Genomic DNA, 25755 nt, shown 5'->3' with positions numbered 1-25755 from the left:
TCGTGTGGGTATGGGGACAGATGAGATGACAGCAGGATGGCAGGTGCGATGGTAGAAGACCGAAGAAGAATAGGAAGGAAGAAGAACTCGAATCGCTCTCGGCGCAGCAATTGGAAAGAAAACGCTTCTTTTTCTTCCCTTTCCCATGGTCACCTGGAGAGCGGAGGTGGCCCATGCCTCTTTTACATATGAAGCGGCCAAAGGGAAAGGAAAGCGGAGTAGGAGCCCATTGGCGGACCATCCAGATGCATCCGGCTGCAGCATGGATCTGGGGGGATTCGACTAACGACAGCGTATCATTGTGCAAACCGCGGAGGGGCTCCCGGCCACGGGGGCAGCGGGCTTCTGAACTGCCAATGGAGAGGTCATTAGGTGGTTTTGGATAGTGCAGGCTGCCGAGGCGTTGGGGCTGTCGTGCTCTAATCCACGTTTGGCCTTAGACTCTATTTTGGGCTGCTGGGCGGCGCGAACCAGTTATCAGACCGTTTGCCCCATGGGCAGTCTCAATGCAAGGGTACATCATCTGGACCGGTTCTGTACTCCGTATGTGTCATTCGAGACGGAAGTCATCTCGGCTCTCAGCCTCAGCATGTTACTCAGTTCCTCTTGGACGGGCAAATCGTGTTCAGAGGCAGGGACAGCGGACGCAGGGAGTCACCGAAAGAGGAAGGGCCTAGGGACTAGAGAACGAGAACCTTGAGGCTGGCTCAAATAGGAAATCCACATCCCGCTGGTTCTACCACGGATCCTGCCTGGCCAACCATTGGACACTCGTGCTCAACTGCAAAGGAGCCGGGAATATTTAACTACCTACCTAGGTAGGTACCTGTTAGGTCTTCCTCCGTTCTTCCGGCAAAACTCGCTTCCTCCAATGTTATTAGAGTAGGGAGTACGGAGTACTCCGGACTGTCCATTGCAGACCTACGATGTCAGCCGATGGACCTCTTTATACGGAGTAGTTTCCTGCCAGTTCATCTTGAATCTCGCGCGCGATCCAAAACCCACTCAGCATACTCCGTAGATCGCTTCTCATCCAATTCTTACCCGATGTTATTTATGATTCAGGGGAAGGTCCCAAGCTGGAAAAACTATTACCGCGGAGCTGGTGTACAATTTAAAACTGCCAAGACCCGGAACTGACTAGCCAAATACGGTTAGTCAATAGGATCCTGCGAGCTACAGTTCCCCCGGCGTATTAGATATTGTTGTTGGCTCCGTGAGAAATTTCCTCTGAAGGCGGAATCCCGGACAGTTGCTCAAGACGTGGCGCAGCGATGCCTGTCCGCTTGAGAAATGTTACAGATCTTTCTGCTTGGGTCTCTCAGACTCTCAGCACTGCTTGCTCTGTTTCGCCCCCCTTTTTCTCTTGCCATTCAGACTCTGGCAAATTGACCATTGGTCGCGCGGGCCTTGGCAAAGTGGAGCTGCCCGGTTCCCTGCCGCTGTCATGTGACGGCCGTCCATCCGAGCCTCGCATGAGTTGCATCCATCGATCGGTCCAGGCTACGAGAATCATTGCTCCAGTTCACCTGTCTGAGGCTGTCTCTCTTAGAGCACGAGAGTCTTGATTCCTCTGACATCTTGGGTCATATTTGGAGAACTGCGGGTAACAGGTTAGCCGGAGTATGGAGTACAAGGCTGGAGTGGCGAGATCTACGGAGTACTCCATCCATCAGCTAATTAAGTACCTATATGACGACAGACGCTACGGGGTATCCATACTCCGCGATGACAATAGCAATAGCAATAACAATATCCTTACTCTTATTATCAACCTCGACCGATACTCCGTCGTTTGCCTTTTTGCACCTTTTTCTTTTTTTTTGCCTCAAACAAACCACCCTGTACACAGTACCAAGCCAAATCCAGTAAAGTAATGATGCACCCGACCCGTTCACATGTAGGTATCCTGCCGGCGTCACGCGATCCCACCGACGTCACTCATCATGGCTGTGCATGGACTGTAATCACAGTACTACTGTCCTTCTTCTTCGTTTCCTTTCGTTTCGACTTGTTTCTCATCAAGAATCAACTGACCCTCTCAGCTGATGATGAAATGATGACGAGAGGGGGGGAAAGAAGAAGAGAGCAGGCGCACAGCTGACCAACATAGCGCCACAATGAAGCCCTGCTAGCCATAATTATCATACTGTCATACATATATTCCGTTATATTCGTATATTTCAGCTGGTGCAGGGCCCGCTGGTGTGCATGACCACGTTATTAGTTTAAATACTACCCCATACTCCGTACTCCGGAGTCTCCGCATATGGGGATGTAACTACATATTCTTTCTTGACAGCCTACTCTGTAGTTAGGAATGTAGCAGATTCTGCCTCTCCCACTATACTCCGCATACTGCCCTGAGACACTCGCTTGGCAGTTCACCCATCAACCCACACCTTGACTAGTTAGACAGACAGATAACGAATCATACAAGCCTCATGACCATCCATCAGTAGTATTACTACGTAGTCCGTAGTAGGAAAAAAGAATGCGTAACAAGAACGCTAGTCTACAGTCTAAAGTCTAGTCTAGACGCCCTGCCCTCACATGTATTACTCCGCATTAATATGGAGTAGCACACCACCTACTCCGCAACTGAATATTACTCCAGCCTCCTACTCCGGCTAGAATAATCCGGGGCTCCCAGCTCCCTTCAAAGAGAGGCTGAGAGCACGGCTGGCTTGCAGTGGCTGGCTGCACGGCGTAAGGTAAGCCGTAAGGTAAGTTTATTAAGTTTATTAACAGGCAGCATAATAATTAGTGCACCGCGCTGCAGCTGCATGAAGTTTGAACCATGACAACCTATGTATCTTTGTTTTTGTCTTCTACCCCGCATTTTTCAGAATTTGCCTTGCCTTGTTGATCAACAATATTAATCGCTGGCGTATGTAGGTGCCAAGTCGAAGTAGGTAGGTAGGTAACTTACTGTACTTAATAGCACTGAACTGCAGCGCTCTAAAGCGTTTTTTTTTTTGACTTGCACTTGCTCCGTACTCCGTACATCATATATGTTCATGCGTAGTGAAGTGTATAATAGAATGAAATGATTTGGACTGGACTGGTTTGGTAGAACAATGGGAAAATGACAATCGTACCTACAGTACAGTACATCCTCCTGCAACAGATAGCTAAAGACAATTCTCTGAGAGGAAAGGAGATGCTTAATCAAAAAAGAAAAAATAAATAAATAAATAAATAAAAAATAAACATGATGATGCGCTTTTCTCTCACAGTAATACAACCCCATCCATCCATGATGACAACATAAATGATAAATGACATGACATACGCCGAATAATGCTTAAATGCCTCGATCAGAACAAAACTAAAAGAAAGAAGAAAGGACTGAAATGGTTGGAAATAACATGGCGGATATCAATTGATCACATCAATCATGGAGTCAGGCCGGATCACGCTCCACGTCGAGGCCGTTTGCTCTCACTGCCGGCTCTCATCCCACCGCCGCGACCACTGCCGCTATCTCCATGTCCGTGACTCTCATCACCGGGCCGACCACGCTTTCGTGGAAGGGTATTGCTGCTGCTGCTACTGCCGCCTTCTCGATAATCGCGGTCCCGATCCCTGCCTCCTCGATCCCGAGTCCGGTCCCGGTCTCTGCTCTCCCGAGTCTCGCCGCGACCACTTCCGCCGCCCCATCTCCGCTCCTCGCCTGGTCCTCCAGGAGGAGGCGGAGGCGGTGGTGGTGGCAAGGGAGCACCAAGCGAGGACGATGATCTCACTCGACCCTGACTCTCAGCGCCGGAACGATCTGGCGAAACGTCCCGATCCCTGCGGTCCCGCTTGCGGGTCTCGTCGCGAGTGCTAGGACCTCCTCGACGACCAGATGACTCTCTCACTTCAGGGATAGACTCTTCCCGACTGTCATTGTCACTCCTGCGACTGCGCTCACGATCGCGGTCCCGAAGCCGGTCCCGGCGATCATCCCTTCGGCTACTTCGGAGATTGTCGTCTTCACCACGACGGTCCCGATCCCTTTCCCTGTCGCGATCGCGGTCTGGAGTGTTGTTCGCATAACGACTAGACCTTCTAACCTCGGGAGGCGCATCCTCTACAATCTCACTTCTTCTGCCGCCTCCAAGACGACCGGGAGCGCGACTGTCATCTTCGGGGTATGACGGCGCACTAACTTCGCTGGGAAACAGATCCGGCCGTCCTTGCGCTGCACTTGATCCGGGGCCTTCCTCAGGACCGCCTGGGAGACTGGCAGAGCGACTGCCGTGCGGAGAAGCGGTGTTCATCGAACTGCCTTGTCTGCCGCTACCTCTTCCTCGAATTGGCGCTCCCTGCCCGCCACGATCTGGTGGATCACCTGATTGCTGGAGCACGTTATTAATGCCTGCAAAACGCTTGTCTCCTCGACCTCGCTCTCCACCAAAGCCAGGTCCGGAGGGCGGTCCACGTGTCACGGGAGACCCTGGAGGTGGCCCATGGCCACTTCCGCGAGGTCCAGAAGGCGCTGCGATTGGAGCTTGAGATCGAGCGCCACCAAAAGGAGGTTCGGCAGGTACTTGTAAATTCTTGAGTCGATCAGGGTGGATCCCACTGATGTCTGATCTCTCAGCTGCAAGAGGCGGAGGGGCAGTCGACGAAGGAGATTGGTCATGAAGACCACTCCTCGTGTTCGACCGGCCGGCAGGACCGGTTGGGGGCTGACGTTCAGGGGCCGCGCCAGATGTCCCTGTCGTTGAAGGCTGGGATGTCGAAACATTTCGACCGCGCCCCGGAGCACCCCTGCCCCTCGGCCCAGATGGAATGTCAGATGGTGGCTCTTGCTGGCGTGGATATCTCGACTCCTGGTTCAGTCTTCCATGAGACATGTCAGGGCCGGACCATGGCTCTCTTGGTTCAATCAAATCCGGACCAGACCCAAGACGCCCAGGTCGTTCACCACGCGGGCCGGTGGGGAAGTCATCGTGGCGGGGATGGCTACCAGGCCTACGATCATCGGATGGGAATCGATCCGGACGAGGTGGTCGTATATCGTCTGTCCTGGGGGGTGAAGACGCTCTTGATGAGTGCGGCCTCCGCTCCTCTCTCTCTGACCTCGACAGCTCGCCACGACGCTGACTTTCTTCTATCAATGCGGCTCTGTCAGGATGTTCGCGGATCAACTCTGCCCGGTCCGGATGGGGCTGTGGGCCAGAACGCATAGGAGCAGCGCCATCTCGGGACAAGCGGTCACTATCTGATCGGGGTGGGAACGGCTCAGCTGGAGGTGGTCGTGGCCTTCCAGATCGATCGGGCCAGTCAGCCTCTCGAAGAGGTGGCCGGCCATCACGATTAGGAGGGCCGCGGAACTGCTCATCGGAGGGAGGAGCTCTCGGTGGGAGTGGCTCTCCCCTGTCACGATCCACGCGGCCATGGCCTCGAGCGTCACTCATTGGGTGGTCAAATGATCGTTCACGTTCGGCATCACCATATCGACCGGGACGAGAGAAGTCGGAATGTCTGCCGTCTCGAGAATCTCTACGGTCGTCGATCAGATCGGCTTGTCTAAGTGAGCGGCCATCACCGTGCCTGTAAGGTCGGGGTGGTTCTGGCTTGTTCGGGAGATTTGGCGGCAGCCGGGATGGATGATTATTCGTTGGAACCCTCTCAAGATCTGGCCGTTTTGGTATATTAGATGAACGAGACGTCTCCGGTGGTCTGGAACTTGGACGAGATCGAGACGGAGATGGCGACGTCCGAACCCGTCCAGGTTGAGTGTCAGCATGCCTTTGTGACGCTGACGATGGTGGCCTCTCCGTTTCGGCCGGAGGTGCTGTCACCTCCTTGGGTACAACAGTGACTTCGGTTTCAACTTCTTCGCGTTTGACGGTTGAGGTCAATGTCTGTGCAGCGGGGCCTGGTTGCTCTGCCTGCACAATCGGCTTCTCCTCCAAGTCTTTGGCCGGCAGTTCCGGTTGAGAGACTGCTTTTGCGGCTGCCTCGCTCATCTTTGCATCTTCAATTTCGCCATCCTCCACCTCCGATTTTCCGGTAGGCTGATGTTTCGGACCACCATTGACCCTAGTTTGGAGTATTAGAATTTTTGTCGAAGTTGTAGACGCTAAAAAAGGACGAGGGAACTCACCCTGTAGGACCAGAGGGCTTGAATTCAGGTGCGGCCGCATTTAGAGGTTTGGGGGTCGTTGACTGTGGCCTCGATGGACGGGCTTTTCCTTTGTCGCCGGGCATAGGCTCATTCTTTGGAGGGTCAGTTCTGTGTCAAAGCGTGCTGGTGAAATGGCTCACTCACAATCATAAAAGCCTGGGGAAGCATCCATTTCTTTTCTCTTCTGTTGAGGTCGCCAATCAATGACGCTGCGGGCGTCTTCACATCGTCGCGCTCGTCGTTTTGACTCAACGAATTGACACAGGCCAGCATATCACGGCCAATCCAGTTAACTGCAGGGAAATACTGAACGATAGCCTTGAGAACGCTGATGGCATTGCGAATATGCATGTATTCTCCCCCGTTCAGACAGGTCTTCAGAGAAGCTGCGAGAAGGCGGTGCCACTTATAGAACAGTCGCCGGAAATCTTCGTAATCCAGGAAAGTGACAGGTTTACCTTCGGCATCAACATTTATCGCGAATCCTGGGAGGTCCTTCCTCGTTCCAAATGCCTCCTTCTCATATACCGCCTTGTCGGCATGCCAACGAGTCAAGTCTCGCAGAACTTCATTGAGGAAACGGCCGAAGTTGTCGGCTTCCTTGGAGGTACACTGGAAAATTATCGCTGTAAGCCGCTGATCTCGGAACAGCTGATCCAACAGACCAACTGTTCGGAAATTCGGCGTTCCTGAACTATGAAGAAACTTGAGCATCTTGAAACAATAGAAAGCATCAATAGGCGAGAGAAGAAGACGAGGCAGGAAGCATTGCTCCAAAATTGCGATATTCAGAGCGTCAGGCCTGCCTCGCATACCGGCAAACCATCGGTCCTTTTCCTTCTGCAATCTTGCTCTTGTCTGACCATATGACTTGAGATGACGTTTGTTCTCTTCCAGCAGGCGGTCCTGGAGTTCCGTGATTTGTTTCTTTTCCCTCTCCTTCCTCTGAGTACCGGCCATGCTGACATCGGACCGGTCATTTCCGATCGCAATCACTTTGCGTTTCTGTCGCTCAATTTCATCTTCGTAGGCCTTTTGTGGAATATGGATATCATAGAGCGACAGCTGCCAAAACGTCACGTAGAAGGGTAGACCAACAACTTCCCAGGTTTCGGGGGGTAAAACTGCCTTGATTTCGTTCATAAGCTCCTGCAGGACTGGATGCCAAGGCGCAGGTTCAGAAGTCGCCGCAGCCACGGTAGAGGAATCAGGCTGGCCATTGACACCCGTGGTAGAAGCCTCCGCTTCTTGATCCACATCCATCTCATTCTCTGCCAGAGTACCTTCCTCCTTTTCGAGCGTCTCGCCATCGTCAACCATCTCGACATCACCGTCGGTGGCCTTTGTCGGAGACGCCGCGTCGCCGGCAGGCTTCTTCGAAGCTATAGCCTCTTCTCTTGCAACGCGATCAGCATCTGCAATCCGTTGGCAAAGACTCGGACGACAGATCCAGAAAGCGATCTCTGGTTGTATTCCAAATTCGCTAATGAGGCTGGCAAGACCAGGAACAAGCGCGTCAAACTCGGCGACGGAGAAATTGCTTCGGAGAAGATCCAAGTACTGTGTGAGAATCCGGTGTATCTCATCGAATATGTTGCCCAACAACTTGAGCTCCGGATTGGACTCTGACTCTCTGAAAACACATACGAGACGCTCTTGAGCTATGGCAATGAGTAGCGGTCCAGCGAGCTTCGAGTCTGTCAAGGATTTCATCAGTCGTCTCGACGTCGTCTTCGATTCATGCCTCTTGTCAAGAAGTTGCAGCATAGTCTGCGATTGGAGTAGTTCACCACCAGCCATTGCTTGAATTTGGGCGTCGTTGAAGTTGGTGTCGGTGACGATTCCCGCCATAGAGCTTATCATTTGCTCCAGAACGATGAGATCCGTGGAATTATTCTGTTGAAGCTGTTCAAACACGTACTGAAGGACTGGCGTCGGGTTCATCACCGAGTAGCGCTTGAATGCCCTTCCGGCAAAGGTGGAGAGCGCATTTAACCATCGACTGGTCAAAAGGCCTCCTTCCTGGACACGACTCCTTCCCTTTTGACCGAGCGAGTTGATCAGAGACCAGGTCAAGATGTCGTATCCAAGGTCTGTGAAGTACCGAGCGCATTCGACAACGACTTCAATGAGGTTCTCGTAGGATTCGATTTGACTGATGGCGACATTGATCACAATACCAGGATTCGCATATGCTATTTTGGCCAGTGCACGAGCCATGGGTCGAAGATTTGTCTTGCTCAGCCGTTTCAATGTATCTTTGGTCTCTGCGCGAGCAAGATCAAAGGCTGACTTGATATCGGGGTGCCGGGATGTTTGTCCGAAATACCACTCAGCATACATGTTGTATCGCACCTCTCTAGGGAAGATCCGGACGAGATCGAACACCTCATTGACGACCCCTGGATTTGCCTTTGTCAAACTCAAAGACGGCAAAAGAAGACGTTTACAGAGATCTCTCCAACGCGTCTTATTGCTCTCTGAGTCATCCGCGCTGATGGAAGCCTTGCCGATCCTTGCAAGTTTCGTCAGTAAGCTTGGGTCTTGCCCGATTTTGTAGCCGGAGACGTTCAAGAAGGACGAGCAGAGCGTGAATACGTCGTCGACGGTCTGACAAACTGGGATGTTATCCGCCCAATCGTCCCAATAGAAGCGATAGTCTATCCCATCATTCTGATCTTCTTTGTCAAGTTGCGCCCACCGAAGCATCTTTCGAGGAGGGCCGTCGACGAGTCGAACTTGACCTTTCGGGACGCCTGACTGATCGGGGCTTGGGATTTGTCTCTGCTCGCGCAGATGACTCGTATCCGGTAAGGGTCGGAGCGGTGCATAAACTTTGCTCAAACAGTGATGGAGGATCCGGTGGATGAACTCGGGCAGTTCGGGATAGGCATCCATAAGCCAAGGAAATCGGCTTAAGATAAAGAGCGCATCAGGAATGGCGCCGATAGCCAACAGACTCTTCAGCAGGAGCACCTTTTGGTCCAATGGCTCCGGTAAAGATTCTTTCTCTTCTTCTTTGGCCGCCGACGATTTCTCAGCCTCCGAGTCCTTGGCCGGGGTGGCCGAGCGAGCCTCGGATTCACGAGGTCGGGAAGCGGGAACGGTGTCATCAGTGAGTGCCCCGGCGAGCATAAGAGCGTTGACACCACCACCGGGACGCGCAGCCCTCTCTCTTTCGGCTTTCTCCTTCATCTTTTGCTCCTTCAAAGCATCCATGGACTCATCTGGCCTCCAGAGATGTGGGTAGAGATCGCGGAGTGAAATGAAACCAATCTTGATCAGCAACGCAGCAAGGTATATGAGATTATCAGGGAGCACGCCTGCCTCGTCGCGAATTGAAGAAGAATAAAATCGCAGCTTGAAGCCCAGGAGTTGAGCGGCGACGCGGTTACCTTTTGGAGGCAGGGTTCCTGTCTGTTCAATCCATTTCCGTGTTTCATCTTCAACTTCTGGCTGACCACTGACTTCCGCAATCGAGTTTCGTCGCTCATCGTCAGTTATCGGTTGTCGTCCAATTTCAAAAAAGGCACGAGTTCCAACCTCTCGTACCCTGTCCCAGAACTTTCGGTCACGCTGTTCGTGTATCTGAATGATCTTCTCTCTCTCCTCCTCAGTGGGCAACCCTCCAACCGATCCAGGAATAGCCCACTTGGGAAGACCAGAGTATAGGTCGTTCTCTTCGTCATTCCGAAAATTATCAGCCTTCGGCCACCAAGAACTAACACGGAGGAACTTGACGAAAAAGCGGTACTGCTTCACGAGCACTGCGGCAAACACATCCAATGTCACATCAAGAACGCGGCCCACATCCAGATCAAAAGCTCCGATCATAGCTTTAACGCGCTCAAACGTATCCTCAACAACCTCGTTGGTGGGGGGTTCATTGTTACTTGTCGTAAATAGTTCCGTAACCAGTTTCGAATAGCCCTCTGATTCTTCACGAAGTAGATTGTAGTTCGACTGTCGGTAGAGAAGATTGGTCTGCTTTCGGATTCCCACCCGGGAAAATGTGTCTCGAACCAACCCCAAGCCTTGAACCAAGGCCGTATCTAATTGGAAACGTATCAAGGTGGGAGAAATCCCAGTGGCGAAGACGAAGGACTTTAGATCATTGTTTGTCGCATCGACCTCGTCGACAAGGATGGATATGGTATCGAGGAAAAGCGAGCGGGCATCGAACTTGCCATCTGACGGCTTGAGCCCGCCTGCCAGATCGACCTCTTCCGATGCCACTTCTTCTCCCAGGATGTGCTTCACGGCATCTCCAGCCTCTGCCGGTGGTAACCGTCCGTCAAGGACCGACCTAATGATCTCTTGAAACAACGAAGCCAGGCCGACCGTGTCTTCTTCCGAGCGTGCGGCTACCCCGCGGTCGATGACACTCTGCTTCGCGCCAGACGCCCATCCTGTTCTTACCTCTCCTGTCACATATTCATAGTCATAGAATGGAGACTGCTGGTCGCTTTGAGGAGGTTCGGATGTATCAATAGAAGGGGGAGGAAGGGTATTCGCTGCTTCTGCTGGAGCTCCGTTCGTCTGGAGTGGATCCGGAGCATCGTTGGAAGGGCTTGCAGATGGAGGAGACATGGCCGCTGCATCCTGGGACTGGCTGGACGAGTTCTGTCCAGCGCTCGGGGTACGACCAGATTGCATTCTGCCGCCTCTGCTAGGTCGCCTACCCCCTCTTCCACGGCTCTCACCGAAGTCGCGGTTCTGATTTGGAGACTGGCCCTGGTTGTTTTGAGCGAGGTTGAGATTTCCCGGTCGATGAGGAGAAGGCCTCTGTCCATCATTCCCAGAGTCGCCAGACCATGACCTGTCTCCCCTCTTTCTTTTTCCCCCGACACCTGGAGGCATTGTGGCGTCGTTCAACGACGAAATTCCAGAACGGAGGACCGGTTCACTGGCAAGACTCCGCAATTCATGAGTTAATCTTTGATTGCAAGGTTAGCAGATACCGGATGCGGTCATATGGGAGAGTTGAAAACAAAGACATGCGCACCGTCTGTCATGACAGGGATACAAGGGCGACACCAGTGAAGATGGAGGACGAGGATGGTTGGGTCTCACCTGCTGGAGAGCTTGCTGGGTCTTGTTTGATGGATGCGCCAAGGCGGGCGACAATCAACTCGCGCGTTTGGCGCTAGCGCGCTTAATTTCCAAGCCCTTGGCGCATCGCCTCTGATTGGCTGATCGTAGGCGCCTATCGCTTATTGCCTATTCACATGAAATACCAAAGCAGTCACCTTCCAACTCTGCAGTGACTTATTTCACTTTAATCTATTCACGGAATACTTGTATTGATTTCAACAGACTATCTATCTTTAAACAGTCATTCACTCTATGAATGCCCCTATGGTCGAAAAGTGGACAACAAATGACGCACCCATTGTGTGGCTTGATTCTTTGCCAATTCTATATTTATCCGGTGACTGCTACTCTTATTACCAGAACACAATAGAGAATAGCTATCCCTTGCGGCCCAAACCGGTGAACTATCTAAGTTCACGATACGCCAGCATAACCCTGGACTTCAGATTGTGAGTCATAGGGAACACTACAAGCACCGTTTAAACAAAAGATCTAACAAGGACCAGTAAAAATTATCATAGAAACGACCATTCAGAAGGGATGGTATTATCAGATCGAAGCAGCATTAAGCTTAGGAACCCTATCTGAGGTTCCTTGTATCTTTGTAGCCACTATTCCTCAAGCCCAGCATATCTCTTAGTTGACCCAAGTGAACAGCTGGCAAACTCCGGAGTCGTCCCCATCGCACCTTTCTTACATTATAAGGGATGATATATTTCCATGTTTTTCATCTTTTATTCAATTGCAGCTATTTACAGGGTCGAAGGTCTATACCCAGAAAAATATAAAATGAGTCACAGAAAAAAAATCATTTACCCATCGTCCTCATGAACTCGCGCGTGTCACAACACGATCCAGATCAGAGCGACTTGTGATGGAGAGCAGTTGGATGCTCCTTTAAAGGTATGTGCACATCGCACAGGCAAGAGAGGCAGTTGGATGCTCTTCTCTCATCAGTAGAAGATAAAACCACTTCTTCAATAAATATTCTCAATGGACACCTATCATGTCCCTGGTCGACCCACGCAGAGTACCAGTTTCTCTGCAACGGTACAAAGTGATCGCCATGCCGGCTGCTCTTGAGCGACAAATATCCGACACTCTGAAAAGGAGAATCAGATATCCGCTGGTGAGATAGTGCCTTGATCTTCTGACGTCGTCAACTACTACCAAGAGGTAATATCTTCGACCTCCGCTTCACCAAAAGTGCTGCTCTTTGTGAGCTTCCCCACACCATCGGGCTCTTCACTGCCCTCTACACCTGGCTTGGACATGATGTCGGGTAACACTTCTCTGAAAAACTCGAGAATGAATCGATTAACCTGCTCAAATTGCAGCAAGAAGGCATCATGCCCTTCCTGGCTGTCGATTCGCTTCAGACGCGAGTTTGGAATTCCAGCTGCAAGTTCTTTCTGTTCCTCGAAGGTGAAGAGTCCATCGCTTTCAATACCCATAACAAGTGCGGGCTGCTGAATCTGTGACAACGCGTCTTTGACTGGGGTCGGGGAGTTAGGGTCGGCACGATGTCTTGACACATCGTGCGTGTCAAGCTTGCGGGTGATGGCGATATAACAATTGCTGTCAAAGCGCTTAACAAACTTCTCTCCCTGGTAACGGAGATAAGATTGCGCGGAGAAGTATGTTGTTGGCCTCTTCGAGTTCGTCGAATTTGCGGTACTTGCAGAAGAGACTGGTGCGGTGAACGTAGTGGTACCAGTAAACTGAGGGTCCATGTACTTGATCTCCGTCGGTTGACTAGGCGAGCTAGTTTCACTGGGAGTGCGCGAAGAGCGAGTGCTTTTATGTCCATCGTTGTGGACAATCCAGTGCTCGTTTGGCGGGGTAGGAAGCCGGCTCATGTCATAGATGTTTTGGCGCTTTGATGGGTCAGGCACATTTCTGCCAAAGCGAGACTCGAAGGAGTTCCGGCTCCGATAGGTGAGAAGGGCAGACATGCGTGCTGCACCCAGTCCCGTTGCTGGAGGATCATCGAACGAATAGTACCCATCCTCGTATTTTGGATCGCTGTAAATCGCTTGTCTCTGAGCCTCACCCCAGCTAATACACCACGCAGAGTGACGCGCAGAGGTGGCAATGGGAACAATTGAACGGACATATTCTTTGCCAAAGTATGCGTATTCGAGGGTGAGCATTCCTCCCATGGATCCTCCTACGACGGCTGCGATCTGCTTGACGCCTAGATCGTCCAGGACCAGTTTGTGGATACTGTTATTTTCCCCGCAATTGTCAGTATAGTACTACAAGCATACTTCAGCCATACTATCACTTACTTCACATCATCCCGAATGGTCGTCAACGGAAACTCAGGCCCGTACCTGCCTTTCGCAGGATCACCGTCTTTGTATGTAACGGCACTGGCGCTCCCGTATGGGCTTCCCAAGCTGTTCAGACACACCACAAAAAATCGCGTCACATCGAATGCTCGACCAGGGCCTCCGAGCAATGGACCCCACCAGTCCGCAACATCAGCACTGCCGCTCAGTGCATGACATATGACCAGTGCATTGTCACCATTTGGGGACAGTTTTCCCCGTGTGGTATACGCTACTGGGACGTTGTATAGAGTGACCCCAGACTCAAGAGTGAAAGATGGGATAATCGCGATTTGTTGATCAGGAATGAGTTTTGAGAACGGGTTTTCAGGTTGCGAATCGACTCTCTCTACGGGATTTAGTAGCGGTTCACCAAAACGAATCTAGTCTAGATTATAAAGGAACAGATGACAAGGGGGTTACTGACTGTATTTTGGAGCGCTTACGGCGCCATCTCCTTCATTTTTGGTCATTGTGACCAACTCCGGAACGGTATTGCTGAAGAGTAACAAGATCAATTAATCCATCGTTCAAGAATCAGGAAGGAGGATGACTCTTCAAGACGGCGGGGAAAATGAGACAATCGAGCCCGCCGGCAATCGGAGAGCAGTGGCGTCACTATTGACCAACCAGCGTTGTCAATTTCTTCCGGCAGAATAAAATTTGCGGACGAGCGGGCGGTGTGTGTGTTTGCGAGATATGGATTATGTCAGCAGTGGGTCCTAGTTAACTATATCCGCAGCATAACCCGTAGCCCCGAAATGCTCCCAAACGACAGCCATCAGCTTGTCCATTTTTCCTCCGTTATCAAGGCTTTCAAAAGATTGATGTTATCTAATAACGCGGTGTAATGCGTCTGTCTAGTTGTATTCGAGAATAAATCGATCGAGTTTCTCTCCTTGGCTTCAAGTCTTAAGCATTACCTCCAAAGACAACCTAGATCCGAATTATATATAGCACCCTGTTTCTATTGATATGTGGTGTCGTGGGAATTCATTCTTCGGAGCATATTTCGAGACCACGTGCTAAGTTCAATGCGGTTATGCTACATGTGCACCTGGGCAGGTCATCTACGACGGTTGCTGATGCCATAAGCGACTGGGCATCATCGCCCTTTCCTCCAAAGCACCAACCGCAGATCAAAAGCTTGTGCATACTCTGATAAAAACACACCACTTGTATAATTCGAAATGATCTGTCGTCCTTCTCACATCCATCCAAATAGCAATCGTGATCTCATATTAGCTTATATTTTGCGCAATCCTATACGCTCGTTCGTCATCAGTCGTTCGCTCTACATATTTCTCTTCTACTTGCTTAGAATCTCAATCGTTCCCTCAATTTTTCATTTACGAGGACTAAGCACCGGCTGCAAGCTCTCTATCTCTTACATACCTCCTTAAAATCATTTTATTATCCTCATTGTCTTCTGCCTCTAATGTCCCTGGTAAAACTTCCTGTGGAACTCATTCTTCTCATTGCGGAACATCTCGACTTGGACGACCATTGTTCGTGGGCTCGAGCATCCCGACGCTTTCACCGCATCCTCGGCGGCAAAGAAGTCTACGAACGGGCACACGAACTGGATTCCAAGCACCATGGCTGGCCTCGGTACCTCTCGAAGACAATTTGGTCCAATAACTTGCCGGCATTCCTCGAGATGCTACAGCGTACAAGCGACATCAACAACCAACGGGTGGTTTACACCAACCACTCATGTTACAATTCCCCCATAATTGGCACCCAGCTTCGTGAGGGGGTGCACAGAACACTGCTTCATCTTGCCAGCGAACTGGGCCGGGAAGAAATGGTTCGTCGACTTCTCGAGAAGGGAGCAGATGTTTCTATAATCGACTGTTTAATGCACACGCCACTGCACGTCGCTACCAGAAACCGTCAAATTGGTGTGGCTAGGCTTCTGATTGAGGGCGGCGCGGCGGTGTCAGCAGAAATCGGAGCCACTGGCCTAACAGCGTTGGACTACGCTGTTAGTGGCAACTCTGCAGCTCTAGTCAAGCTGCTGCTCAAGAAAGGTGCCGTGAGGACTCGTCCAGAGACTCTTCAATACGCCGCATTTACATACTGTAAAACGGGCGACCCGACAATTCTAAGGATTCTCATCAAGGAGGGCATTAAACCCAGTGCTCTCAAATCGCGGGCTGGAGTTCTGGCTTTGTATGGGGCCATCCTGCATCGCCATCTCTTGGTGGCACAGTTACTCATTGATGCTGGAGTCGAGCTCACGTGGAACCGAAGGCTGCATCTGGGTATCCCATCTGCTCTCCGCCTGGCGGTATTGAGAGGTGACCAGGAGATGGAAAGGTTCTTGATCGAGTCCAGCGCTCTATTCAGAGTGTCTCGGATGAGTTTGTGGTGGCAGTCGCGGTTGGAGTATGACTGCCATGAGCAAGAGGGTGGAGAGATGATTTCAGCTGGATGAGGTGATGCCATTCATTGTGATTTCCTTCCGGTCTCTTTCTATTTCTATTTTGTCAGTGTATGACGGCGACTACAGTTTTGTCTCCACAGAACGTGATGCTTCATAGAGAGCCTCGAATAGAGTGAACCTTCCTTTGAACAGCCGCGCAGGAAACGGATAATTAGGGTTATCCTGTTAATAGCTCAGCAAAATTGGACATTTTAGTCGATAGGTGCAGAGCAGTCCACAGGGTTATTGAAAACTTACCACCTTATGAGGTACCTACCTATATAGTTGTCAGCGAAAATGCAGCTCACCAGGTGCCATTTCCGCCCTTGGACTGGAGTGCGAAGCGAGCACCGAACTCGAAGAGCAAAAAAGAAGGCAAGGTAGAGGAGATAGAAAAAAAGAAGAGAGGAAAACAAAGAGGAAGGATGGATAAGAAATAAACCAAAACAACAAACTAGTCACCGAAATGGCCGCCAAATCTTGATCATATCATCGGTTATGGAATCCTTTGTCGATTCGTACTGGCGATCCAGCCAAGAGTTCCAGTCCTAATCAATCCAAGCGCTGAATTCATCTTGGGGCCGATTGCTCCGGTCCCAGCGTAGTATAGGAGATATAGGTACTCCCGGGAGAAATTTTTCAGCACGTGAGCCAGTACACCAGGGTTCCCAGTAAGGAATCCGATGACGAGAGTTCCCAAAATCGATTATCCTCATATGAAGCGACCCGGTAGGATCCTGCGGAAGGACCATCACATTCCTTGGATGTGTATCACAATGGTGAACATTGTAGGTAAACATCAAGGATTCTATGTCGATGATAGCCTTCATAATGGCCTGGCGAGTTTTTTGCGAGAAATCTGCAGGATTCAACTCGCGCATGGAAACGCCTGGCACTAGTTGTATTAGGATGAATCGGACAAAGCGAGTTTCTACTCTGTCAGGAACCGGAAGCTCGAGGGTGAATGAACCATAGAATTCAGGTATCATAGTCCCTTGCAACGGCTGGAGCATTTCATAAACGGCAACCTCATTGGTATATGCTCGGTCAACGTAGAGGAAAGGATCCGCAGCATTCTCATCTACATGATCATGATAGAGAGGGTCGTGAAACTTGGCAACATAATAATCATCCAGTGAGGATATTGTCGATATACTCTCTGGAAGGTGGAGGATTTGAACAGTAACAAGCTGAGCAGCATGCTTATCTCCCGTGCGGATTGTGTCGATGATCTTCAACTGAATCGGATCAGTTCCTGTTTGTCCTGGCGCTGGAGGGTTCCTTATGCAACACTCCACAGGATCTAGACTCTCTCTTTGCCTCATAGTTTCAGGGGTCCATGAACGATTATGAATTGGAGGCGGAGGGATATGGGAGAAAGGCAGAATTCTTGCCCTGGGACAGAGGGATGAGGAGGCTTTGGCTTATTGAACGCTTGTTCTTCTGACAGAAAGCTCATCCTGGGGATTACCGCCGCTTTTAGATAAAAAAGGAAGCAGGATAAAAAAGAGACAAGTTTGGTGATGTGTCTGTTGAACGTCTTCTGGTTGGGGTTGACATATATAAACACCCTCACTGTTACCACATGACCACTGACGATGCACAATGATCCGGGGCTCTCCAGCAAGATCCTACGTACCCACGTTGCATGGATATGGCGCTGACATTATTAATAATTGATCATAAAAACTAAGCGCCCCGACGAGTGGGTTTAATTTTGCAGCGGTACCGTTGTTTTCGTATTGTTTAAGCCAACCTTATCATCTGAGATGGATCGAATTGCACTTTCGTGTTACGATGACTGATGGCAGGGAGCAGTGGAATGACAATTTCCTAACCCCTACTTTTGACCACCTGGTGAATTGAATTCTCAACCGAGGCAGATTTCTGGCTACCATTGTGGACCCAGACTGGCTGCTGGTTGGGAAGTTTAAAGATCATGGGGGAATTCTGATCAGAAAGGCTGGCTACCGGTGCAGAGAGAGAGAGCAAACTTTAATCACGTAGTCGTAGATATATTCGTTGATACTATGTCCGATTCATAATGCGTTCTTCGCAAATCAGTCTCGAGATGGTCTGGTTATAAATATCATCAACTGCTGGGAGGACAGCTCTATTGAGTTTGTAAGTGATTAGCATGAGTTATATGAATACAAGATGTAGGAAACATACAGAATAACAGCTCATGTTGTGAAGCCGCTGTGCCTATATAAGGGGTGATGGGTATAAAGCTCAACACTAGAGTTATTATATGGCAATTTTTGTTATTAGGCGACTTTGGCTTCGAAATCTAACCAGGTTTTAGCGGGGGAGCAAAGCGGCAGGAGCTTAGTCAGGAAACGTAACCCGCTAGTCCGCATAAAGTTTAGCGACATCCTCTAGGAGCCTCCGCATCATGGGGCACGTCCCATCGCATGGAAGATACGGGACCGAGTTACCTAAGGTCGCGTAGTGGCTTCCCGACCGCAACCAAAACTCCGAGAAATGACAATGCGACAGGGACCTAACATCACCACATCTTTGCTTTCCATCGTGGAATAAGGAAACCATACCTCGCCGAGCCGATGCACATGGTGATATGCTAAGGACTTTTGTTTCACCATGGCTGATTACGGCAAATGGAAGGTCACCGATCTCAAGGCGGAATTGAAGCGCCGCGGCATACCGCAGACGGGCTTGAGGCTCAAGCAGGATTTCATTGACAAATTACTTGAGTTGGACGCGGTAGCGCAGGGTGGAGAGGCTACTGGAGATGGTGCACCGGCGCAAGATACTGACGACCAGGAGGGTGGAGAACAAATACAGGCAGAGGAGTCTGTGCCTACCCAGCAGCATGAGAGTGAATCTCAGCAGACGAACGATGTCACCCAGTCGCAGCAGGAAGAACCCACTGAAGCGGGTGAAAAATTACAATCGTCATTGGAGGAAGCTGCACCTGTGAAGGACAGTGTGGTAGACACTGAAGCTGAAAAGCAAGCTGTGAATGATGAAGCTGCTCCTCAGCCCGACGAACGAGTCACCTCTGAGCCTCCCGCAGAGGTCACACATGCAGGCAGAGACGCCACAGAATTTGAAAAGCCAGAAGCCGAGGAGACCGCAGCGGTCTCTCAGCCCTCTGCAAAAGCAACAACGAGTCACGAGCCACCCATGCCTGCTATCTCTGAACTCGTTGATGACATACGCAAACGGAAGCGACGTAGCCAGAGCCCCCCTCCTTCATCCGAGACGATAAAGAAAGCAAAGTTGGATAATGAAAATCCACGGGTGATACTGAAGGAGGACGTTGGCGCCGAAAACCTCCCCCAGCGCTCTGCTGGTCTGGATGATCATCAAACTGCGGCGCTGGATAATTCCCACACAGATCCTGCAGAGGCGGTGGCCGATAGTGATCTCCAGCGGTCGAAAACGGACGTTGACGACCCCAATATGGACGGAGAGACTAGACGGATTTCCCTGTTTCAGGCAGAACGAAACAAAGGGACGGCTCCCGCTGCCACGCGACAAGATCCCCGTTTCAAAGATCTCTTCTCTTCCACTCAAGAGCTAAGACGGCCAGCCTCACCTGGGCCCACTGCCGGTATAGATGAGGATGAGGACCGGCAGGTTGAACCAGCGCTACATCCAGCCACCTCTGCAATTTACATTCGCAATTTTATGAGACCCCTCCAACCTGTCACCCTCAAAAACTATCTAATATCTCTCGCTTCCCCTGCAGGAGCCTCCCCAAACCCCGATATCATCCTGGACTTCTTTCTTGACCCGATTAAGACTCATGGCTTCGTCCACTTTGCCAATGTGTCCGCCGCATCGAGGGTCCGATCTGCGCTGCATGGTACTGTGTGGCCCAATGAACGTGACCGGAAACCACTATGGGTCGACTTCGTACCGGAGGACAAGCTGAGGGAGTGGATCAGAATCGAACAAGAATCAGAACCCCGCGGTCGTGGCGGGCCACGCTGGGAGGTTGTGTATGACAGGACCGAGAATGGTGTGGAAGCAGTTCTACGAGAGTCTCAAACCGTGACCACCGCACCTGCACCCAGTCGTGGACGCGATGTCGGGCAAACTGCGCCGAGAGCGCCTCCTGGCCCCCGCCGGAACATCGACATGGATCTCCGGCGAGGTGGCCAAGCTTCCGGCGCATCACGACCTCGGGGTGGAGAGGGATTCAAAGCCCTCGATGAGCGGTTCCTGTCCACCAAAACGAAGCCCAAGCTGTACTATCTCCCTGTCCCTAAGGATGTGGCAGAGAGACGCTTAGATCAGTTCGCTACCTTGGCCAGAAACGGTCCCCGGCCCCGCCGCGGTGGTGATGAAATGAGGCGGATTACGTTCGAGGATGGAGATGTGTTCGTTGACAATGGCCCCGAGTACGGGGGACCGCCCACTCGTGGCGGAAGACGCCGGGGAGGTGGATCATGGAGAGGCCGGGGTTATTAAGAATTGAATGATTCTATTTCCATCACAGGGAGAATTCTGATATGGTCACTCCAGCTTGGCCAGTGACGAGAGCGGTCCTGGCGTTTCGGGGCAATCCACGGCTTTTTTTAACGCTCCACGAGGACAGAGTCTATGATTACAATTCGTTTTCCTGTATGATTAATCTATCACTCAAATTTGCAGAGGGCTTCTCTCAAGAGTAGTGTGCTCTAAGAGCAATAATAATAATAATGACGTTCTGAAAAGGGCAAGAGTATCAAACGACACGTTTTCCTTCATTCTCACCAGGGTACTCCAGTAGGCTTGGCGTGCTTTTACTGTGGGACATTGGATCCACTTCTTCAGACATTCACGACTCCGTACAACCAGCTAGGACTTGCATACATAGTTACCTACATACATTAGGTAATCATATGCTGCTAGACACTCACATCGTCGTTTAGCAACTCCAGCCTCGTGCAATGGCCGGACTTTATTGGAAGTTTGGAACGTAATCAGTACTAATTAAGCAGCATACGTATGGCAGCAAGAACGGCCTTGTTGCTGCCACGCGAAGATCGTCAGGTGATTTCTGTATCAGGCAACGAGTGCCAAGAATTGGTTTGATCTGCTGCATTCATTGCCCCTCGAGTCCTAGGGTCGCCTTCCTGACACGTAAGAACCGCAAGAAGACATTATTATTCACCACTGTGCTGCGTACGGAGAGTACGGAGTACGTAGTACCCTGAGCACGACACAGCCACAGCCCTCAGCCGGCATCCATCACCGTCGTTCTCTTGATTGTTTTCCATGCTGAGTCTGTACTCCGTACGTGCCTGAGTCGATCCGCCTCCACTGCCCACTGCCCGGCTCCTTAGCGCTTAAACTGTGGGCAGTGTTGCTGGCTCCGCGCCCCCTGCCAACCTATGAGGCGAGGATCCGTGCCACCATTCGTGACGCTCGTTTCGGGTCCTGCTCATTCCTGATTCATTAATTAATTAAAATATTTCTGGTATGTCGCTGGTGGCAGGCAACTACTGACTGCTCTCCTGAACCACGACCTGCTTTTTCTGGAACCTGCTCGGGAACTTCCGATCGTCCTCTTCCTCATTGCTCTGTCGCTTTCACTCAATAACAGTCCATTGTTCTACGACCTAGCCATCAATTATTCGAACTCGTGTTAGCGTGGCCTCCGGCTCCTGGCGGCCTAGCTTCGCCCTTGGTGGCCCTGTCCGCTGCCACATTTCAGCAAAAGCGGATAAGATAGAAGTTCCTGCTGGGCGGGCCGTCGACTTCTTCACCCTTTCAATACCCTCTCTCTCTTTCCATCATCAACGAAGATGCATCTTCTCGAGCGAAGGCTCTCACTCTCAACATCATCATGGACGACGTGCAATACGACCCTGGAAGATGAAAAAAGTATGGAACGCAGTTACTCATCCTCATGCTTGGTTTTGGTGAACGCTGACCAACACGGGGTGGAATAGTCTCCGAGGTCGACCTCTGGAATGGCGGACTCACTTTCCACGATTTGGGCGTCCTCCTGTGCGCCGGCTTTGGCCTCACCGCGATCCTATTCTCATCGTTCTTGATCTTCATGCACGCGTTACACTACAGCAAGCCGCGAGAGCAGCGCCAGTATGGTTTCCTCCCCTTCCCCAAGGTTGTCCCAACATAGACGGACGTGCCGGTTTCGAGACTTCGGTCGCTAATGGATTCTGTGCTCATTCAACAGTATCATCCGTATTCTCTGCATGGTTCCCATCTACTGTATTGTCTCTTTCCTGAGTTTCTGGTTGTACCGAAAATCCGTGTATTTCCAAGTCCTCGGTGACTGCTACGAAGCGTTTGCGATTTCGGCGTTCTTTACCCTGCTCTGTCATTACATCGCTCCCGATCTGCACAGCCAAAAGGAATATTTCCGTGGGATACGACCGAAGCCATGGCTCTGGCCTGTGACTTGGTTACAGAACATGTGTGGTGGGGAAAGAGGCTGTTGGAGAACACCCCGGAGCGGGTTGACTTGGTTCAACGTGAGATGAACTACCCCTGCGGAGGGGCTTGTCTGAAGCTGACATCATCATCAACCATGCAGGTGATTTGGATCGCAATTTTCCAATATTGTTTTATCCGTGTCGCTATGACCATTGTCGCCGTCGCAACGGAGGCAATAGGCAGATATTGCGAGGAGTCCTTGAGTCCGGCGTTCTCACATGTCTGGGTACGTAGGTCTTCCTGGATGTCTCTGTCATAGTCACTAATTATTGCCGCAGACCATGGTCATTGAGTCTATCGCTGTCTCAATTGCAATGTACTGTCTAATCCAATTCTACATTCAGATCCGTCAGGATGTTGCGCAACACTCGCCTTTCTTGAAGATCCTCGCCATCAAGCTGGTCATTTTCCTGTCTTTCTGGCAGAGTGTGAGTGCACCAGCTTGTCGCTTCGGAAAATTACATCACTAACCTCTATCTTATCTTAGACTGTGATCTCCTTCCTCACCTCTTCCGGCGCCATCAAGGCTAGTGATAAAGTGGGGACGCAGGACATCAAGATTGGGATTCCGAACCTGCTTATCTGCATAGAGATGGCATTATTCTCGATTCTGCACCTCTGGGCTTTCCCATGGCGACCCTATTCCCTCGCCAACCAACAGGCCCAGTACGTCGGAGGCAAAGTTGCTTATCACGGGGGTCCCCTAGGAATAAAGGCGTTCATTGATGCGCTTAATCCTTGGGATCTGATGAAGGCAGTTGGTCGTGGTGTCCGGTGGCTATTCGTCGGTCGGAGAAACAGGATGCAAGATCCCAGTTACATGGGCCAGACTGTGGGATCTTACTCGCTCAAACCCTCAGATGGCAGTGCCCCCGGCTCCGGGCCGAATGTCACCGCGTACCAAGGTGCAGGTGCTGCTGTTGGATCTGGGAGACCTCGCCACTATCGCGTTTCTCCGGACGAAGAGGGTGAAGAGCTTCTATCAAATGCACAACCAAACCCGTCTTCATCATACCCACCGCATTCGTCCGGCGACATCGGACTGGCAACAACTTATTATGAGGAGGAATCCAATGGGCGTTTCTACAGTCATCCATACAACGACGGATCTCCCACCGATCTCCGACCAGTTTCCCCTCAACCTTACCTACCGTATAACCCATATCAATCTCCGACGAATATGTATCCGCAAGGATATCATTCTGAAGAGGTTATTATGCCCTCAGCCAGGCATATGCCAGCGCCGTATCTTCCACCATCCCCGGACGACTATGATCACAACTCGCGGATATGATGACGAGCATTGTACATTTTGAGATGATGCTGGCAACGATGTTCATGTCAGGCCTTTTTTTTTTATTTCTTTTTCTTTGTCTTCTTTTTTTTCTTCTTTTATGGGAGGACACTTCTTCCTGCCTTTGTTGGATTGACGGGTTTCCTCATATGATATCCCTTGTTTTTTTCTTGTTTCACCTTTTCTTCTTGGTCTTCCTTCACACATGGGTTTTCAATCGCATTGCTTCATCACCTCTTGATCATATTTTTGATGCCAAGAGTCATCTACTTTCTTGACATGTATGTATTCATTGGGGTTTGCGGCTGCGTGGTTTCGATGGTATCTTTCTGTTTGTACTTTTCTGTTACCCGGTTTCTGGCAAGAGGATTGGGATTGCATTTACTGCCTTTTTTTTATCTGTATCTTTTTTTCTTCTTTGCCTTTTTTTTTTCACTTTTTCTTTCGTGATCTAGGTTGACGGCCTGGGTTTATTCTCATGGATAGGTTTTTCTAGCAGGTTAGAAAGATGAGGCTGGGCCGAGCTCGGCAATCCTCAAGTCCAAAAATTTCAGAACAAAAAAAAAAGAGAGAGAAAGAGATCCATAACTGACAGACGTAAGTTGAAGACTCACCATCAAGTCCATTTCTTCAAAACGAAACAAGACAAAAATAAATAAAAAAAAGGAAGTTTGATTCCTTCACCCCAGAATTATTTTTTTTGTGTGTACTGCATCTAGCTAGTAGGTACCTGGTACGTACATGTACATGCCTAGGATTTCTTTCCTAGAAGGGTATAAATATAGGTAGGGTGAAGCGAAACCATTCATTAGTTATATCTTATTGGCCTGGCCAAGTAGTGTAATGTAAGGGTTTGCTTTGTTGTTCTCTTTGAGAGAGACAAGTCAACAAGTCAGATGACTCTGATCATTACATGTGGGTTGGCAAAAGTGAGGGGTTTGAGTAGGTTCTTATGGTTCTTTTAGGCAAGCCAGATATCTAGGTAGTTCTGCCCCAAATCGAACTGCCTCATGATCAGATCCGGTATCAGGCGGCTGCCGCTTTACTGCTGCCCAGCTCGCCCTCTGCTCTCACGGTGCTTCTGCCATGCTCTCCCGTGCTCCCCCATGCTTTCCTGTGCTGGCCCGATGCTACCCTCTGCTCCCTCCTGCTTCCCCCCTGCTCCTTCGTGCTTCCGCTCTACCTCCTTGGACAGCTCTTCGATCCTTGCCCACTGCTGCCTGTTTGCGACTACTGCCTCACCATTTTCACCCTCCAACTGTCATGCCGTGCAACTTTAGCCGAGATACTGGCCCTTATAATAATAACTCCATTCTTGGACTTATTCTTTCTAAATTTGGAACCATCAGCATGGCTCTACATACAGTCTTACAGCTGCCGCTTATGGAGATTATTATTGTCGACCACTAAGATGCATAAACCACTTAGGGGGCTAAGCACATAAGATAGTAGCAATAAAAGGACCATGGATGTTCCTCTTGTCCAGGTATAAATTACCCTTCTTCCTCTTCCAAGGTAACTGCTAAATCTTTGGGGAGGGCGCTTCCTGATCTTCTTGTCTGGAAAAGCTGATCTCTTTTAAAGAATCATATTTTCTTATTGCATGCTGTCTATGCAATTTAGGTAATGCACATTAAGCAGAGTGCTGTTACAATCCTTGACACTGCAGGTAATAACAATAATAGTAATAAATATGAGGTCAATAACAATAAAGTCTTTTGGCATATACAGGACTATACAAAAAAGAGTTATAGTGCCATGATAGATATCTGGGATGAGTAAGCTAAAGATTGCTTATGAATTATGTTGCAATCATATCTCTTACTATCTTTTAAAATAATTTCCTATAGATTTGTATGCAGAAATCCTGGTTCTAGTCCTCATAATCTAAGAACAGCAAAGAAGTTCATGCTGAAAGTTACAAAGGGTAGTCGAGGTAATCTAGAAGAATCTCCTCTAATCACATTGCTGAATGGTAAGTAAGTTAGAGTGCCAATGTAACAAACCCAAATCCCATTAGCTAGTAGGTTTATCTAGAAGCTATGAGGCAGTTCAGAACGAAGAGACTAAG

The 25755-nt window shown here is 50.2% G+C and overlaps 6 protein-coding genes across 6 annotated transcripts; 3 read left to right on the top strand and 3 right to left on the bottom strand.

The window, feature by feature from the left end:
* Window positions 1-3416: 3416 nt before the first annotated feature.
* VTN77DRAFT_9363 (uncharacterized protein) lies at window positions 3417-10981 on the bottom strand (the record flags this gene model as incomplete). The annotated part of the gene is made up of 3 exons (XM_069425963.1): window positions 3417-6036; window positions 6101-6213; window positions 6266-10981. The coding sequence occupies 3 exons, from the start codon at window positions 10979-10981 to the stop codon at window positions 3417-3419; spliced, it is 7449 nt and encodes a 2482-aa protein (XP_069273885.1).
* Window positions 10982-12381: 1400 nt separating this feature from the next.
* Window positions 12382-14021, bottom strand: VTN77DRAFT_9362 (uncharacterized protein; the record flags this gene model as incomplete). The annotated part of the gene is made up of 3 exons (XM_069425962.1): window positions 12382-13441; window positions 13507-13897; window positions 13976-14021. The coding sequence occupies 3 exons, from the start codon at window positions 14019-14021 to the stop codon at window positions 12382-12384; spliced, it is 1497 nt and encodes a 498-aa protein (XP_069273884.1).
* Window positions 14022-14986: 965 nt separating this feature from the next.
* VTN77DRAFT_9361 (uncharacterized protein) lies at window positions 14987-15988 on the top strand (the record flags this gene model as incomplete). The annotated part of the gene is made up of 1 exon (XM_069425961.1): window positions 14987-15988. One exon carries the CDS (start codon window positions 14987-14989, stop codon window positions 15986-15988), a length of 1002 nt encoding a protein of 333 aa, XP_069273883.1.
* A 536-nt stretch (window positions 15989-16524) lies between these two features.
* Window positions 16525-17301, bottom strand: VTN77DRAFT_9360 (uncharacterized protein; the record flags this gene model as incomplete). The annotated part of the gene is made up of 1 exon (XM_069425960.1): window positions 16525-17301. The coding sequence occupies one exon, from the start codon at window positions 17299-17301 to the stop codon at window positions 16525-16527; it is 777 nt and encodes a 258-aa protein (XP_069273882.1).
* A 1276-nt stretch (window positions 17302-18577) lies between these two features.
* Window positions 18578-20416, top strand: VTN77DRAFT_9359 (uncharacterized protein; the record flags this gene model as incomplete). The annotated part of the gene is made up of 1 exon (XM_069425958.1): window positions 18578-20416. One exon carries the CDS (start codon window positions 18578-18580, stop codon window positions 20414-20416), a length of 1839 nt encoding a protein of 612 aa, XP_069273881.1.
* Window positions 20417-21735: 1319 nt separating this feature from the next.
* VTN77DRAFT_9358 (uncharacterized protein) lies at window positions 21736-23684 on the top strand (the record flags this gene model as incomplete). Its single annotated transcript, XM_069425957.1, has 6 exons — window positions 21736-21814; window positions 21883-22033; window positions 22131-22428; window positions 22491-22616; window positions 22669-22818; window positions 22878-23684. The coding sequence occupies 6 exons, from the start codon at window positions 21736-21738 to the stop codon at window positions 23682-23684; spliced, it is 1611 nt and encodes a 536-aa protein (XP_069273880.1).
* Window positions 23685-25755: the final 2071 nt, after the last annotated feature.

This window comes from Rasamsonia byssochlamydoides (genome assembly GCF_041956645.1).
Source record: "Rasamsonia byssochlamydoides strain NRRL 3658 unplaced genomic scaffold VTN77scaffold_88, whole genome shotgun sequence".
Lineage (NCBI taxonomy): Eukaryota > Fungi > Ascomycota > Eurotiomycetes > Eurotiales > Trichocomaceae > Rasamsonia > Rasamsonia byssochlamydoides.
Note: the sequence above shows the minus strand (reverse complement) of the source record. Positions and strands in the feature narration are given on the sequence as shown.